The sequence below is a fragment of the Akebia trifoliata genome, chromosome 9, assembly GCF_017979445.1.
Source record: "Akebia trifoliata isolate Shusen 1 chromosome 9, ASM1797944v1, whole genome shotgun sequence".
In the NCBI taxonomy this organism is placed as follows: Eukaryota; Viridiplantae; Streptophyta; class Magnoliopsida; order Ranunculales; family Lardizabalaceae; genus Akebia; species Akebia trifoliata.
This window is the reverse complement of record NC_141383.1, coordinates 25,083,987-25,100,461: the sequence shown is the minus strand read 5'-3', so window position 1 is coordinate 25,100,461 and position 16,475 is coordinate 25,083,987. Positions and strand designations below refer to the sequence as shown.

General features: G+C 34.8%; 3 protein-coding genes and 2 non-coding genes across 6 annotated transcripts; 1 reads left to right on the top strand and 4 right to left on the bottom strand.

Moving 5' to 3' along the window:
• Positions 1 to 475: 475 nt before the first annotated feature.
• On the bottom strand, positions 476 to 4,967 carry LOC147394966 (ubiquitin-conjugating enzyme E2 2-like). Its single transcript, XM_086453658.1, has 6 exons — positions 4,718 to 4,967; positions 2,536 to 2,669; positions 2,326 to 2,351; positions 1,900 to 1,989; positions 1,237 to 1,325; positions 476 to 867 (listed from the first exon to the last, which is right to left on the bottom strand). Exons 2-6 carry the CDS (start codon positions 2,658 to 2,660, stop codon positions 739 to 741), a joined length of 459 nt encoding a protein of 152 aa, XP_086309784.1. The 5' UTR covers positions 2,661 to 2,669; positions 4,718 to 4,967; the 3' UTR covers positions 476 to 738.
• On the bottom strand, positions 3,661 to 3,774 carry LOC147394968 (small nucleolar RNA snoR128). Its single transcript, XR_015181900.1, has one exon. It is a non-coding gene; the product is annotated as a small nucleolar RNA snoR128 (small nucleolar RNA).
• LOC147394967 (small nucleolar RNA snoR128) lies at positions 4,064 to 4,177 on the bottom strand. The gene has a single exon (XR_015181901.1). It is a non-coding gene; the product is annotated as a small nucleolar RNA snoR128 (small nucleolar RNA).
• A 1,812-nt stretch (positions 4,968 to 6,779) lies between the features above and the next one.
• LOC147394965 (Pentatricopeptide repeat (PPR) superfamily protein) lies at positions 6,780 to 10,760 on the top strand. 2 transcript variants are annotated; one of them, XM_086454653.1, is made up of 2 exons: positions 6,780 to 9,165; positions 9,276 to 10,760. In XM_086454653.1, exon 1 carries the CDS (start codon positions 6,874 to 6,876, stop codon positions 8,743 to 8,745), a length of 1,872 nt encoding a protein of 623 aa, XP_086310779.1. In that variant the 5' UTR covers positions 6,780 to 6,873; the 3' UTR covers positions 8,746 to 9,165; positions 9,276 to 10,760. The 2 variants fall into 2 exon arrangements, with proteins under 2 accessions (XP_086310779.1, XP_086310778.1); XM_086454652.1 differs by having other exon boundaries at positions 6,780 to 9,432; positions 10,025 to 10,758.
• A 532-nt stretch (positions 10,761 to 11,292) lies between these two features.
• LOC147394964 (WRKY transcription factor 72A-like) lies at positions 11,293 to 15,883 on the bottom strand. The gene is made up of 5 exons (XM_086453831.1): positions 15,681 to 15,883; positions 14,331 to 14,408; positions 13,670 to 14,209; positions 12,636 to 12,749; positions 11,293 to 12,499 (listed from the first exon to the last, which is right to left on the bottom strand). Exons 1-5 carry the CDS (start codon positions 15,759 to 15,761, stop codon positions 11,537 to 11,539), a joined length of 1,776 nt encoding a protein of 591 aa, XP_086309957.1. The 5' UTR covers positions 15,762 to 15,883; the 3' UTR covers positions 11,293 to 11,536.
• Positions 15,884 to 16,475: the final 592 nt, after the last annotated feature.

Below are 16,475 nucleotides of genomic sequence, written 5' to 3'. Positions count from 1 at the left end.
TTGAGAATTTAGGTGATCCATGATTTTTTACAATGCAAATCATTAGCATTGTGTAACCAAGCAACAGTACAATTGATTTCAGAAAATTATTTGCATATGCAAATGATTTTCAAATGCAAATAATTTTCAGCACAATCAAAAAATTGGCATACGATTAAAATGTTTTTTTCTTTTTTTCAGAGGCAAAATTTTAGACATTTTCTCTATTTTAAACTGTGGGATTTGATGAATAATAGAATTTAGTAATTCATAAATGTAGAAATATGGGATTTGATAATAATAACCTGATTTTATGAATTTTCATAACTTACATTATGTTTTTTTCCCCCCATTTTTTACGTTTTTCCGGAAGTTTTCCCTTGCCGATTTAAGCCTATACTCCAACTTTGTGACTATTTTTCAGCATACCAAGTAGGGCTCAAGAGACGAAGGTTTTGCAGCCAGTCAGTCTGCCATACTAGATTTTGCACTAGCATTCCTCAGTAATTAATAGACACCCTTGATTTAAAACATGTTGGAGAAGTTCCCAGACAGATAAAGTAATATCTATATACATATAAGCTCTCAAGGAAATGTGCAATGCAGTAAATCATAGCAAAACAAATAGGGTCCGGACATCCACTCCCTCCAAGTGAGCAAGAGAGAATTACCAAGGCATTATGATAGAATTGTTTCAAGTGGCCATTCGCTCGAACAGACCCTTGAGCCACACAGGCAAACACACACCGGAGGGGATAGTTAGTCAGCTGTCCAGCTCTGCTCAACAATGTCACGTACTCTCCTGTTGTACTCACGCTTGTTCTCACTAAACATTCGTGCAGCTTCTGAATTCGCAGGAGAGTTTGGATTTGGGTCGCAAAGCAACGACTACAATCAGCCAATGATCACTTTTAGAGAACATAACTACATGGTTGGTAGACTAGACAGACCACAAATATAATTGGAAACAGAATTTAATAAATTCGTCAACTTATTAAGTTAATGCCGATCTTGTTTGACAAACGATTTATAGTCTATTCAATGGTATCTCTTATCTAATGTCAACTTTGAATGCTAGTTAAGAAATATAGATTATTTGAGATTTATAGATATAGGTGCAGAAAACTGAAGCAACACTAACTACTCAAATCGATCTAAAACTGCAATTTATGTAGACCTTTGGCCTCCCAACTGGTAACACTGATTACCTACTCAATACTCATCTAGGATAATAGACAGAAGAGACTCAAAACATACCTGAATGGATGTAAGAATGGCAGCTACATCATAAATAGGACTCCACTGGTTTTGAAGAATGTCCAAACAAATACTTCCATCTGCATAGACTGGCAAAGTTTAAACAAGGTTAAACTTTGGTAAAATCTGAATTAAACATTAAACCAAAATCTCTCTTCCAACACCAAGAAAAGGGGGGAAGAAAAACGAGAATAAAGGTAACAAGTCAAGGGAGGGAAGATAAGAGGGAAATAAGAGGTTGTACAGTCCACCAAGTGAAAACCAGGATAATGAAACATTTTCCTTCAAATTATTCTATGACATTGAAATGTACATAGCAAGTTCTCTATCCGTCATGTCTCCCTTTATCCAATATTTTTTGGTCATTTGCAGAATTTCCTTGACTGATATACACAGAAAATGTAAAGCCCAGGCTTATGAGGAAATGCATACACATGTTCACGGTTTTAAAAAGAACACACATGTTACAAATATGTAGATTAGTCCTTTAAACCAGCAATTTTCCACTATTGTTTAATCCATATATAGCAGTAGCAGAAGTAAGAGAAAAAGTTGGCACCCAAAATAACCTGGTTTAAAAGGTAACATCATTGATGACATGTGAAACAGAAGCCAAGGAACAAAAAATACTGATCCTTATTAGTTAATGTGTACCCAACTTACTATTTGGATGGAACATTCGAGAAACAAATCGCACTGTTGGTGGCTTATTGGGATAATCCTCCGAAAACTGAAGTGTCAACTTAAACGTACCTGAAGTGCTCAAAAAAGAGGTAAAAACAGAGAGAATTAAAAAACAAAACAAAAAAGGTGGTCATATATTATAAAATAACCTACTCATGAATGAACAGAAGTCAGCAAAACAGTAATAAAGCTATTCAATAAGTGCATATAGCCAGATAAGTATCAATCAAAATGGAATTCAAATTTCTTGAAAGGTTTATAAGACAAAACCAATAAAACCATACAAAACCACCAAAAATATCATGCATAGCTTAAGCACAAGTAGAGAGAAATGAAATGATTGATCTTCTGTGCAGCTTAATATCCACTCTTTTAATCAATGTTTGGGTGCAAGAATGGACTCACCTCCATCCCAAGGAGTGTCATCAGGACTGCAATCAAAACCAGAAAGGGTATCAATGAGACTAACTTGAAAACAAAAAGTCCAAAGTACACATAAGTTACATAACCAAAAGCACACCAGAATACCAGATGAAGGGAAAGGAGTTAAGTGTAAGATTTCATTAAGAAAATATTTACACAAGAACACAAAACCTTTTTCAGCCCTAAACTTACCCAAATATAACAGCATTCCAAAGCATTATATTGTTGTCTTGGGGTGCACCACTGATGCCTGCAGGAGGATCATGCTGCAACCTCTTGAAATCCCTCATTAGCCTCTTCCTTGCAGATGTTGACATCCTCACCGCCTAAAAATATCCATCGAAGGCCAACCAAAACAAAGCAAACTTGGTAAAAATGTTTCCTAAACAAGATTAATTAGTAATAGACTCATTATAACAGTCACAGGAGTGTTTTTTATCCTAGGATTCGGTCTAAGTGAACTCACAAATGCAAAGATAGCTAAGAAATTCACAGCTGATATTATGGTTCCCCCACTGAAAAGAAAAAATATTGACCTAATAACAAGGCCTAAGCCACAAAGCCAGGTCTGACTAAAATCGGGATTATCACTCCAATAGAGTTGCAGTTCAAGTTCTTTAAAAAAAAATACACAAAAACATTGAAGAGTTAAAACTTAAACCTCAGCAGCTCTTGCTAAAGAAACAATTACTTGATGTTCAACAAATCCATAATAAAAATATTGTCAAACTGGAATGGGAAATGCTAGGAAAAATAAGCTTAACTAAAATGACATATTAACATTTTGCATCTAGGCAGTAAGAAATTAATAGAAATGATATGTTGAAATCAGATATACAAAATTGTTAAAACATAATGAAGAAGATCTTAGAGGACTAAGAATATTGTAATACTGTCAGCAAGGAAAATGAGTCACCATTACAATGAACAAGCCTAATAACATGGTAATACTCATTGTCCTCCAAATTAAAGTAACCAACCTCTAAACAATTATTAAAAAAAGATATAAAAAAAAAGTCTGTTACTAGATTTACTTGCTTTGGTGGCCAACCATTCTTGCATGAGCAGGCTAGATAATTTTTGACTTTCAGCTCTCGCTAAATCTTAAATCATCATATCTCTTGCTCATGTGAAGAAACCCATAGATGAAATAATTAAGTAAGATGCACCAATAATTATCAAATTTACTGTCATTTTTTTATACGTTAATTTATTTACTTACTGCCAAATCGAATCACCAGGAAAAGAAAAACTTAAATGAAATGAAAAAGGGTCTCTGGTTAAATAGGAGGATCAACAAAATTCATGACCAAAATGTTGCTCAGGTAACCGCTCAGGATCAACATGGCAACCACCATGTTGACATCACATCAAGCACGCATATATGTATATAAAATGCTTTCAATAAATTTGAAACTTTCATCACTGCAACATTTTGGATCTAAGACTATTAACAGAAGTAAAGTAATTGAAATGTTTTAATAGAAATGAAATTCTGAATGCAAACTAAGCATATAAATTTGAGTAGCAACTCTCCCAAAATCTTAAATCTTCATATCTCTTGCAATTTTGAAGAAACGAAACAATTAAGATGCACCACTAATTATCATATTTACTCCAAAGAGAGATGAGGAATCACTAGAAAAAGTCAAGAAATTTAAATTAAATGAAAAAGGATCATGAATAAAATAGTAGGATGAAAATTTTCATGATCAAAATGTTGCTCAGCTAACCGCTCAGGATCAACATGGCAACTACCATGTCGACATCACATCAAGCACATACACATCTATATAAAATGCTTTCGGTAAGTTTGAAACTTTCATCATCGCAACATTTTGGATCTATAAAAATAAAAATAACACGTCAGTATTAGTGTTACGATGGCAATCCAACTTGTCGTCAAAATAAATTAAAGACGTGAAAATTTGAAGACAAGAAGGAATAAATCTCATCACCTCACCACTCAATTTCTCTAATTTGTACCGATTTATAGTTCTCAATGTGAAAAACCCACATCGTATCATCAATCTAAGATACTGTCCACCAAAGCTCAAAGTAGTGCCAGATTTTTTTTTATTTTTTAGATAGATTAAGAGATTTTTATTAACAAACGAAGGAGATCGAGAAGACCAAATCGTGTGAATTAGAGTTTTTTGCTACAAAGCAAGGACCTTTATCACAACCAAATAAATTTAAAATTAGGGTTTCTTCCTCAATCCATCTCAGATGAACACAAGTTACACAAAAACTAAATTAAATTAGGGTTTCTTCCGTACCAAACAAAATAAACGAAGATCCAAACACATCAATCAACATGAAGTAAACAACAAATCAGGAAATTATATAGAAACCAATCCACATAATAACTTACCACCAAGCAGATGCGGCAAGAAGCCTTCAAAGACTTACAGATTCAATACAAGAACTAGGGTTTTCTCAAAGGGTTCTGGATCTGGGTAAGTGAACTCTAGGGTTTCTAAAGCTACGAAACTGATAGAGAGACGAAAAGAGAGATCAGAGAAGGATTTATAGAGAAAGCGAGATAGAATTAGGGTTTTGGATTTTATAGGGATTTGGTTGGCTTGTTTTGGTCGGCCATGTCTCTGTTACACCTATCTCTACTCTCTCTGGTCTTCGTATATATGTACGTATGACACTTATTAACCCAGATTTCTAGCTACAGTTTTCAAACTCACCGAATTGACCCGTCCGAGTCATCCAATTAAAGTGAATTTAAACAACCTTTTAATTTGGGTAAATTACACTTTGACCCCTATAATTTGGCATAATTCTACTTTGATCCCCTAAAATTTTGAAATTTTCACTTACCTCCCCTTTCATAGGCGGTGTTAATGTTTTAGATGTTATTTTTACTATTTTACACTCTCATTTTATTTTATTTTATCATAAACAAACATTAAATTTTTAAAAATTATAAAAATGTCCTGCGTAAGCATTTACAAGTAAACCCATTTTTTCACAATAATTTTTTTCTTTAAAAAAATATATTTTAAAAAGGATCAAATGATCTTTATGAAATGTAAAATTCATTTTTGAACTGTTTGGCAACTAGACGGACATGGTGTAAGTGAACCATTAGATGACTATAAGGGAGGTAAGTGTGAATGTGCGACTGCCGAAACATTAAGGGATAATCATGGAATTATGCTAAATTATAGAGGTGAAAGTGTAATTTATCCTCTTTGATGATAGAAACGAGAAAATAATACAATTAAAAAGATATTATTAATCATCTTTGAGATTAAAAGGGTAAAAGAAAGAAATACAATCAAATTAGAGGTTTATTATTGAAAAGGATGTAAAAAAAAAAAAGAGGGGGGGATGATAGTAAAATTGAAAGGATATTATTGTAAAAATAAATTATTTGAAAAAATCATTAAATGGACGATGATGCCAATAGCAACTTTATTATTTCGTGTAAAAAGTCATTAAAACTAACTGATCAACTTGATTAGTTTCATGGATCTAAATATATATTCAAGACATCAAGTGTCATCTTGAATTTTAGACTAGACAAATTGATGGGTGATTCACATTGACTCTCTTATTCAAACAAGGTTGAAATCGAGATTATTCACTTGAGACATCAATGTCAAAGTTGGGTTTTCAAATTATGTTTTTTTTTTTTTTTTTTGTGAAGTTGGAGTGATTTAGTCATACCCCTTCCCGAATTTGGTGGATATTTCAATTTCCCAATATTTTCAAAGTTATGATATATCCCGTAACTATATTTTAGAATCAAAGAGAGAGAATCTTAAAACTTAAAATTGATAGATTTTGGTTGAAGGTTAAATATGAAGGCATTTAGGTAATAATCTATTAAGACTCGTTAAAGGGTATGTCATCAATTTGAAAGTAAAAGAGTATATTTGAAGTGTTGGTAAAAAAATTCAAATGGTATTTTTATATATTTTTCACATTTTTTTTATAATAATTGGGCATCCTTGTAAACAACAAATCGGGATCGTGTATGGGTTTTGCCTAGTCTATAGACAATGTTCTTGTCCAAAAATTAGTCTTGGGGGACATGCAACACCTGCACATCACACACATTAGGGAAGTGAGGGTGCACCCTCACGAGTGACCCTTGAAGAATTAATGCTCATGTTGCGTATCGAACTCATGACTTACGGGCATTAATCATTTATCGATCCGAAATTACCATTGCCATTTTGACCAATCCGCTTATTGAACTTGAAACATTTTTTTTTATTTTTTTCTTTAACATGATCTTGATGATAATAACATTAAAAGTCAAAGTAGGGGCATTTTAGGTCTCCAAATTATTTGACCATACTTGTTTTATTTCAAAAGAATTGGTCTGTTCTAACTTGTAAGTAAAATTTGGTGTGCCAATAGAATCTCTCAAAACAAATACAGGTGGGTGCAATCAAAGTAACTCTGGTCGGACCCAAAGCCATTAGTTGGGCAAAAAAGTCGGCTCAACCTAATCCGGCTTCTTAAACTTTAGTAATTTAGGGTGATGCAGCATTGCAGGCCCAGCCCATGAAGGGTGACATTAGAAAACTGGTATCAAATGGATTCTACAGAGAAGCTCTCTCTTTGTACACTCACTTCCATGCAACCAACTTCCACCCCCACAACTTCACCTTCCCATTTCTCCTCAAAGCCATTGGAAAGGTCAAAGCAGCTCCCATGGGTCATCAAGTACATGCCCATGTCATCAAAACAGGTTTCCACAATGATGTCTACACAGCTACAGCTCTCACAGACGTGTACATGAAGCTTCATTTATTAGATGATGCTTTCAAAGTGTTTGAAAAAATGCCTGACCGAAACTTAGCTTCGATAAATTCTACGATTTCCGGGTTATCGCAAAATGGGTATTGTAGAGAAGCCTTGTTGGTGTTGAAACATGTTGGATTGGGAGGATTCCAATGTAATTCTGTTACACTGGCTAGCGCGTTACCTGCCTGTGAATTGGTGGAACATGGCTTGCAAATACATGGTTTCGCAGTAAAATTGGGTGTTGAGACCGATGTTTATGTAGCCACTGCTCTTATCACTATGTATTCGAATTGTGGGGAATTGGTTTCGGCTTTGAGAGTGTTTAAATTGATTCCAGATAAGAATGTGGTTAGCTACAATGCGTTGATCTCGGGGCTTTTACAGAGTGGGTTGCCTCATATGGTTTTGGATTTGTTTAAGGAAATGAGAGGATTTTTGGGTGAAAAACCGAGTTCGGTGACGTGGGTTTCTGTTCTTTCTGCTTGTTCAGATCTTTTGGATATTCGGTTTGGTAAGCAAGTTCACAATCTCATATTGAAATATGAGATGGGTTATGACGTTATGGTGGGAACGGCACTTGTTGACATGTACTCTAAATGTAGGTGTTCAGAGTTAGCTTATGAGATTTTCAAGGAACTAGGTTGCGTTAAGAACTTAATAACATGGAATTCGATGATCTCGGGAATGATGTTAAATGGTCGGTCTGACACTGCTGTTGAGCTTTTCGAACAGTTAGAATCGGAAGGACTGGTGCCCGATTCAGCTTCGTGGAATTCGATGATTAGTGGGTTTGCGCAACTAGGGAAGGGGATTGAAGCGTTCACTTTCTTCAATAAAATGCAATTAGCAGGCGAAACCCCAAGTTTGAAGTCAATCACAAGCCTTCTACCGGCTTGTTCAGTTTTATCTGCTCTCCAAAGTGGAAAAGAGATTCATGGCCACACAATTAGGAGTGCTATTGATGCCGATGAATTCATATCCACTTCACTCATTGATATGTACATGAAATGTGGGTATTCTTCTTGGGCTCGTCAAGTGTTTGATCGGTTTGAAAGAACATCTGATGATCCCGCAATTTGGAATGCGATGATTTCAGGGCATGGAAGAAATGGGGAGAATGAATCTGCACTCGAAATATTTGAACTAATGGAAGAAGAGGGAGTGCAGCCCAATTCGGTTACTTTCATTAGTATATTGTCGGCATGTAGTCATGCTGGTAAGGTCGAGAAAGGGTTGGATCTCTTTAGGATGATGAGTAGACATTATGGTGTGAATCCAGCTCCGGAACATTTTGGTTGCATGGTTGATCTTTTGGGTCGAGCCGGGTCACTTGACGAAGCTTGGGATCTGATTCAAGAAATCGCGGAGCCTTCGACGTCTGTTTACGCTTCTTTACTTGGTGCTTGCAAGTGTCATTTGGATGCTGAATTGGGGGAAGAGATGGCCGAAAGGCTTTCGGAATTAGACCCTCGAGACCCAACTCCCTTTGTGATTCTGTCTAGTATATACGCCGGGCAGGGGAGATGGAAGGATGTAGAAAGGATTAGAGAAACAATGAAGAATAGGGGATTAAGGAAATTTCCTGGTTGTAGTTTGATGGAAGTGTCACAAAAAACTATGGGTACATAATATATCAATGAAACAATTGCTGCTTAACAGATTTGCTGGACATAAATTCGTAAGCACATCTTAATATGTGACTGTTGGGTTCAAATACAGTGTCACTGGTTTGAAAAATTTTCACCACAGACCTTAAGTGATTGTTGAAGTGGTTAAGGGGCTGACAGATGAAGCAAGAAATTATATTTGTGGATGAAATGATACCGACAATCTCGTCTTTCTTTCCAGTTTCTTACATGAACCCAGTGAACTTGTTTGTAAGAAGGATTATATAAAGGGAATCAAGGGTTCATGTTATTGATGGAGCAACTTTCCTAGATTAATTATTGTGTTGTTGAAGCGATTCATGAAAGCCGTTATGTTGAGCTGCCTGTAAGAAAAAGTTGGTTTACATAAAACAAATAACTGCAAACAAGCAGATGGTCTCAGGTTCGGCATCATAAACCGATTAAAATTTTGAATTTCAAGCTATTGATAGATGTAACGATTGATTTCCTGGAATGGGGATTTAACGACACTCCAATGCTTAGTTATTTCAGGTAGCCAGTACAGTGTAGTTCTGTTAAACATGGGAATTCTAGTTTGATTGGAATTGAACCTGCGAGCCTCCCTTACATGGGCATGTCAGAAACCATCCTACCAAAAGGGATGTTTGGTTGAGACAACATTTGAAAGAGAAAATATAAGAGCATTCAGGTAAACTGCAATCAATTAGCTGTAGCAGGTGGTGCACATGTTTGGCTGAGAATTTTCTTAATGTTAATAGCAATCCCAATTTGATGATTGAACCTTAAAAATCTTTGACCATTTCAGATTTTTTGGTTTATATATATATGGGTAGCGATCCACTACCAAAATTGGGAGCCCAAATTTAGTCCTAAATGTCTAAAAGTTTCGGAACGGGTTGGTTTTTTGTGAGGATGATCTCTAAGTTGAGGAGATCATCCTAACAAAAATTCATCCCATTCCGAAACTTATAACCGCATCAGAAGTTGTTTACAAATTAATGGTAAAAATTGACGGTCCACGATTCTTCCACTTGTAAACTGGGGTTAGAAGTTTCAGAATGGTCTGATTTTTTGTGAGGATGATCTTCTCACCGTAAAGATCATTCTCACAAAAAATCAGCCCATTCCAAAACTTTTAACTCATGTAGTACAAAACACTTTGGCTATGTTATTGGCTCTTGAAAACAACCCCCCCCCCCCCCCCCCTCCTCCCCCCTTCTCTCTCTCTCTCTCTCTCTCCATATATAGATCTTGAGGTTACAGGGTTGATTTTGGTGTAGGAACCTTCACATTGATGGTTATGATTACCACATGCACCCCACAAGTTGAGAAATCTTCGCCCTCAGAATATCTGAAATTGGAAGGAAAAAAAAGGTTTGGCGTGAGTTTAATTTTATGCATGTTTTGCTTATGTTTCAAACAATCTTCCTCTTCCAGCCTTTAACAACTGGAAGTCTACCAATTTGGTTGTCCCTCATGTGCATGAGCGCTTCAAGAATCGGCTCTCAACCTCAGTTCTAATATCTTGATCGCTACATGCACATATTTTTGGTGTATTTGTTGGGTTCGTTTCATTTGGTTGTAGAGTCAATATCATGGCTCGGATTTGAACCTTGAAAGGACAACTTGGGGAAGGATTACCTGGGGCGGCAAAAAGACAGGTATCAAAGTGAAAACTGCCAAACAGTGGCCGCCGTAGGTGGTGTTGGTGGAAAGGCGACCTGGGAGACTAGAAAGAAGGGTACAAAAGGGGAAGCTATCATAGAGTGGTCCGTCGAGGATGTCGGCCGCAGAGTGGTGGTGTTACGACACCAAAAAAGATATGAACTACATCACTAACTCATAGCTATTTTTGGTGTATTGGTTGCGTTTGTATCATGTATTGACACAACTCATGGAGAGAAATGTTGATAAATGGGAGTAATTTCGAGACAAAAACATTTGTACATTACATTTGTGTAATACTTGCAAATCAAATAAAATCTGAAAGAAAAAGTAATATAAAAATTCATAATTTTTTCCTCAACGCAATTCTTAATATAAAAGGTGTACATCTCCTCTAAGGCGTAAGCTTTTTTCTTGTATTATTCAAGAAATTTGTGCATCGGCTGTGAATTATATGGAGAATCACTAACTATGCTCTTGCTTTTCTAGGACCTTTAATTTGAATATTTCTTCTAATATGGGAAGATATTCATAGTTTTAAAACTTGTTAGTCAACTTGAATTGCAAACTCTATATGCCTGATTTATTGAATCAACCAGAAATGCGTGCTATGGTCAACGAATCTTAGTATTGAATCTTGAATAGTCGTTCACCACTCTATTTGTCCAGAAAAATTCAACGGAATGAATGGTTACGATCGTTTGCCTGTAAACAATCATTAGAACCATTAGCCATATATCAAAAGCCAACGATCAAACGTCATAGGGTTCATATATAATCAAACACACATAATTCTTGATTTTAATAATCTGATGAATTGGAATCCTGTTTTCATTTTGACAAAATAAACATCTTTATCATACACGTAGATACAACTACAACTAGATAAGACTAGTAGACCATATATCTAATCATAGAGAAATCCTAATCTCATGACTTCATGCATCCAATATTTGGTCAAATATATCACATTAAAATTGTCATAAAAACTAACATTTTGTGCAATTTTCTTGCTTGATGTCATCTTAATCAAGAACATTTTTCTTCATTACACATCATTAATTGGGATTTTAAGGATACCAACTATATCAAAATCATTCCCAACGTTCAAATTTTTAAACCACCCATTAGTTGATATGGTCACTAGTTTGAACTGGCGAAGTAGAGGCACTCTTGGTGGAAGACAATGGCAATGAAGGTGGGAGAAACATTAAGCTCCCTTGTTGAGTATTCGATGATGACGATTTGTTCAAGTAGCTCGACGCACACCCATTCCCATTTGTGGTTGATGAGTAGGTAGAAATCGCCGAAAAGGGCTCTCCCCACTTCAAATTCTGTCCAAAATTCTCTACCCCACCACCTTGGTTTCCGTGGGCCCCACCACCAACATTGACGATTGAGGTGATTGCGGCAGCTAATGCTGATCGGAAACTTGGGTCTGATGTTATCGCTTTGGTTGCAGCCGAAATAGTATCTGTCAAAGATTGTTGAGGAGGTGTACTAATTGGGTTGTTTTTTTGCAAGTAAGGCTGATAGAAATGTTCATGAGGTTGCCTTGCAAGATTTAAAGAACCACCCATTTGGTTCTTATTACTAAAGGATTGTGTCCCATAATTTGGGTACCCATTGCCCCAAGATGTTGGTGTAGTGTTGGAATCAGTGGAAGAAAAGTTGAAATTTGTTGAAGAGTATCTTTGTGTAGTAGGGAAATTTGAAGGGAATCTATTGAATTGAGATGATGTCCATGAAGATAATGATGATGATGATGATGATGATGGGGGTGCAGTGAGATCAAGAGTGATAGTTGGACACAAAGGTGAAGATGAAATTGAAGTATTGGGTAGATAGAATTGTCTTGATCTTGAATTATGATCTGTGAGATTGAAGTTTAATCCATGAAGATCAGCTGAGGTGGTGGTGAGCCCTGAGGCGATAAGGGATGATCGAGAGCTTGTTGAGCCCGACACAAGCATAGACGCGGCGGCAGAGGTGGTTGAAGCCATGGCTGTAGCTGAAATTGGGAGTGGGTGGTTGTGGGTTCCTTCATAAGTGGTGATCAAGATGGACATGTCTTCAACACATCTTTGAACCTAAAATTAATATTAAAAAACAAAGATATTAATTAGTACTACTAACCATCGAACCATATGTTATAATAAGGTGAAGTTAATTCAAGAAGCCTAAGAAATAATTAAAATTTGACAAAAAATAAAATAAAAATTATACCTGTTTTCTTACAGGGCATGCAGCGGCAACGGTGCATCGATAGTATGCACGAGGGCATGGATTTCCTTTCGCGATTTTTTGCCCATATTTCCTCCATTGGCATCCATCATTCATCTGTAGATAAATAAATACATAATTAATTGCATTAAAAAAGGTAAAAATTTCATTAATAATGTTAGAATTCTAAGTAATTAAGATTTTGGTGAGACATTTTTAATAAACCAAGTAATGAAATTACATATAACACACCAAACAAGGATATAGACACATGAAAAGGGAGGTCTAAAACTAAAAGAATGAAAGATTAGAGAAGCTAGGAAATCACTCAGTCAAATAAGCAATCTTATAGAGTTCAAGAGCTTTAGGGTATGAATGGTTACATATAACACACCAAACACTACATATTATTTCAAAATTGGTGTATTATACAAAGGTTGGTGTGGCAATATATGTTAATTATCTCCGTTTTGAACATAAAACCTTTTACATCCCATGCATATTTAGATGGTTGAATCTCCATTTCATACGTTGAATATGACGAAATTTCGAGTCTGATTCACTGTTCAATTTAATTCCCAAAACATGTTTTTCCAGTGAATTCGTCACTTTTTATAATCATCGAATTCATTGATAAAATGCCAATGATTTTGCCATATCAACAATCTTGCTGATAATTTTATCAAATCAAAATTCGTTGATCATAAAAACGACGAATTCACTAGAAAAACATGTTTTGAGAATTAAAATGAATACTATACTAGAACCAAAATTTGATCATAAGTTGTGCACATTTTGGGAAATATCTCAATTTGGATTTACTTATGAGAGATTTTATTGGCACGCCAATTTTGTACTTATAACACATCGATCGTTCCAAAACTACTTACATTGGTGTGTTACAAGTAAATGTTGGTGTGTTAGTAGAAGCACTCTTTAATTATTTGTATGCTTAATTAATAAATAGTCATCTATCTTTATAAAGTACAAAAGCAAGACAAGTATGTAGATATAATATAGGTTTGATGGATACTAACCGTTGGGGTATCACATCTTGCTCTCACAGAAACCCTAACTTTCTTCACATTGTTTTGTTGTGAAGCTTCATCATCTTCACTTCTCATTGTCTTGAGGATCTTACTTGGAGGCCATTGCTCACCCATCTCTTCTTCCTTACGTTCTTCAAAGCTGTTTTCGGGGCTTGGGTTCGATACATTTTCCGTTGAACTCAAGTTAGACACCTCAAATTTGCAATCCAATCCAAGAGCTAATCCTTCTTTGAATTCTTCATCATCTACTTTAGATTTGCTAGAGTTGATAATCTTCTCATCTTTCTTGGTCTCACTTGAATTTCTTCCAAGACTAAGTGAAACAAGTTCAGGTTCTTCGTCCATTAATTCATGATGGGTAGGAGCTATATCTGTTGATTTCTTAGTTTGTTCTTGTTGAACTATGTCGAAGAAATGCGTTTGGAGAGACTGATAATCTTTCACTATTCGAGCTAAGATCGTCTTCAATCTTTCGTTTTCTTCTCTCACCTCACCCATCTCGGCTTTGGCAGATTCGAGCTGATCATCCTAAACAACAATATATATGAGAAATTTCATTTTAAAACCTAAGAAATGATCATACATAAGGTTATAAAGCTAATGGAAGACTATTTTTATGAACTAATAAGATGAATTTAGACATTTTTACCTGATCTTTTCGTGTTGGTGATTGTACTTTTGTGTTTGTATCCATTGATGATCCTCGAGTTGGGCTTACAGCAGGCATCTGTGTAAATATAAGAATTAGAACCCTAATTACAAATTAAAAAGAAAAGAAAAAAAATGAATTTTATATGTTAGAACCTTAACCATATTATTGTATTTTCATTGAAATTAATATAGGATTAAGACTTTATAAATCGTTGATGATATTACGTACATCCATAGTTTTAAATCTTGTTTCAACGATCGTCTAGTTCATGAAGAATATATACCACGATGACTCAGACGAGTCATCTTGATATTTCAGACGATTTTGAAAATTTTCCCAGATCTGTGAATGAAAAGAAGAAATCCCATTTTGGTTCGATTTTCTTGTTTCAGAAAAATTTTAAAATCATGATTGCATCAATCCTAATAGGTTTTTATATAGAAAAACAAAACCTAAACATAAACTATGATTTTTGGCCTAGATATCCCCATTATAGGGTCAATTGGGTCAAAGGCTTGGATCAATCACCTGTAAGGGAGGGGTATAACTTGTATGGATTTAGAATATAATTGATGAAATGTGGGTTAGTCGTAGTTCCTAATTTTGCAAATAATTTATTTAATTAAATAATTAGGATAAAGAAACTATATTTCAATTATGTAGGCTCGAAAATCGATCAAATAGTTCTCATAAAAAATTAAACAAAAAGAAACAATATCATCAATAAATTATCAAACATCGAAAAAAAAAATATAGGAGTAATCAATGGTATCGATGTAGTTCAATATTATTGAAGAAATGATCCAAATATTAGATGTAATTAACTGTATATCCTCAGCTTTTTACCTGTTTAGTAATCTTTAAATCCATTTAATTTCCAAGCTAAACCAACAAAGATCAATCCATGAAAAATCCGATTATTCAAACATAATTCAATAACATGTCAATGAATTTTTTCAAAACTCTCTAGAAGAATTTGAATCAAGATGAGTCAAATCAACTTGGGATTCATCGTAATTCTTCGAGAAGATTGAATGGTATGGTCAAATTCGATATTATCTAAGCAAAATAACCCAAATGAATTAAAATTTCAATATGATACAATCATAATCCAATATCCTTCAAAATTCAACGAGATTGAAACACATATGAACATCTAGAAACATAAAGAAGAAAAAAAATGATCGAAAACCCACAATTCAACAACAAAAAACTGATTTATTTATTCGATAAATTCCATTAACTTGATCCAATATCCAAACTTGAATATGGGAATCCTTATAAAATCTTGAAAATAAAAAATATATTATTGGAAGAACAACAAATAAAGAAGACAAAGAGCTTCACCTTTCCAATCTCTACAATCTCCTTATGATCACCATTAGATTCAATGCTCTTTTCTTCTTTGATTACAACTCTAGCCTCCATTGCTAAGAAGCTCTCCTTTTTCTTTTTTTCTTTTTTTCTTCTAATATCTCTCTTGAACTTCTCTTCTTATAGAGAAAGCCACCTGTTTTAGACTTATTTATTCCAATTCAAACCCAAGTGCTTACTACAACACAGTCCCATGAGAAAGAAAATAAAAATGTCAACGGTTGAAATCTACTCAAAGAAGCAAAACCCTCTTTTTTTTCTTTAAAAAGGAAAACTTCAACTTCAACGCTTGAGACATATTGGCCTTTTTGTCCTTTTAAGAGAGAGGGACAGAGATTTAATTTCAACTTTCAATCAAGGATCATGTACTACAGGAGTTGGGTAGCTATCTAACTTGAGGATTTGGAGTTGGATTCATTTATAATTATACCCCCCATGGCATAATACATTATTTGGGATCCAGTAGTAACTAATTAATGTTTAAGCCATAGTTTTCTAACTCGTCGACTCGACTAAATAGGATTTCTAAGTGACTTGGAAAAGAAATGAGCCTGATTAGAAACTCGACTATATGTAACATTTTTTTTTTCTGGGAAAAAAATAATGATTAATCTTTATTTAAAATGTTGATTATTATTTTTAAGCTTTTAATATATCTATTAGATTTTTCCAAGTCGGCTGATGAATTGTCGACTTGACTCAATGTGCATTGGGGGGTCAAGTCAAGTTTCGAGTTTCAAAATTACGATTTAACCATCCTTTGACAGA

Coding starts and splice junctions, on each gene's coding strand:
- LOC147394966 (XM_086453658.1), bottom strand. CDS start 2,660: ATGTCAACATCTGCAAGGAAGAGGCTAATGAGGGATTTCAAGAGGTTG. Junction 1,990..2,325: donor TGACACTCCTTGGGATGGAG/GTGAGTCCATTC, acceptor TGAGCACTTCAG/GTACGTTTAAGTTGACACTT. Junction 868..1,236: donor CCATTCTTACATCCATTCAG/GTATGTTTTGAG, acceptor GGCTGATTGTAG/TCGTTGCTTTGCGACCCAAA.
- LOC147394965 (XM_086454653.1), top strand. CDS start 6,874: ATGAAGGGTGACATTAGAAAACTGGTATCAAATGGATTCTACAGAGAA.
- LOC147394964 (XM_086453831.1), bottom strand. CDS start 15,761: ATGGAGGCTAGAGTTGTAATCAAAGAAGAAAAGAGCATTGAATCTAAT. Junction 12,750..13,669: donor CAAGATGTGATACCCCAACG/GTTAGTATCCAT, acceptor ATTTATCTACAG/ATGAATGATGGATGCCAATG. Junction 12,500..12,635: donor CATGCCCTGTAAGAAAACAG/GTATAATTTTTA, acceptor TATTAATTTTAG/GTTCAAAGATGTGTTGAAGA.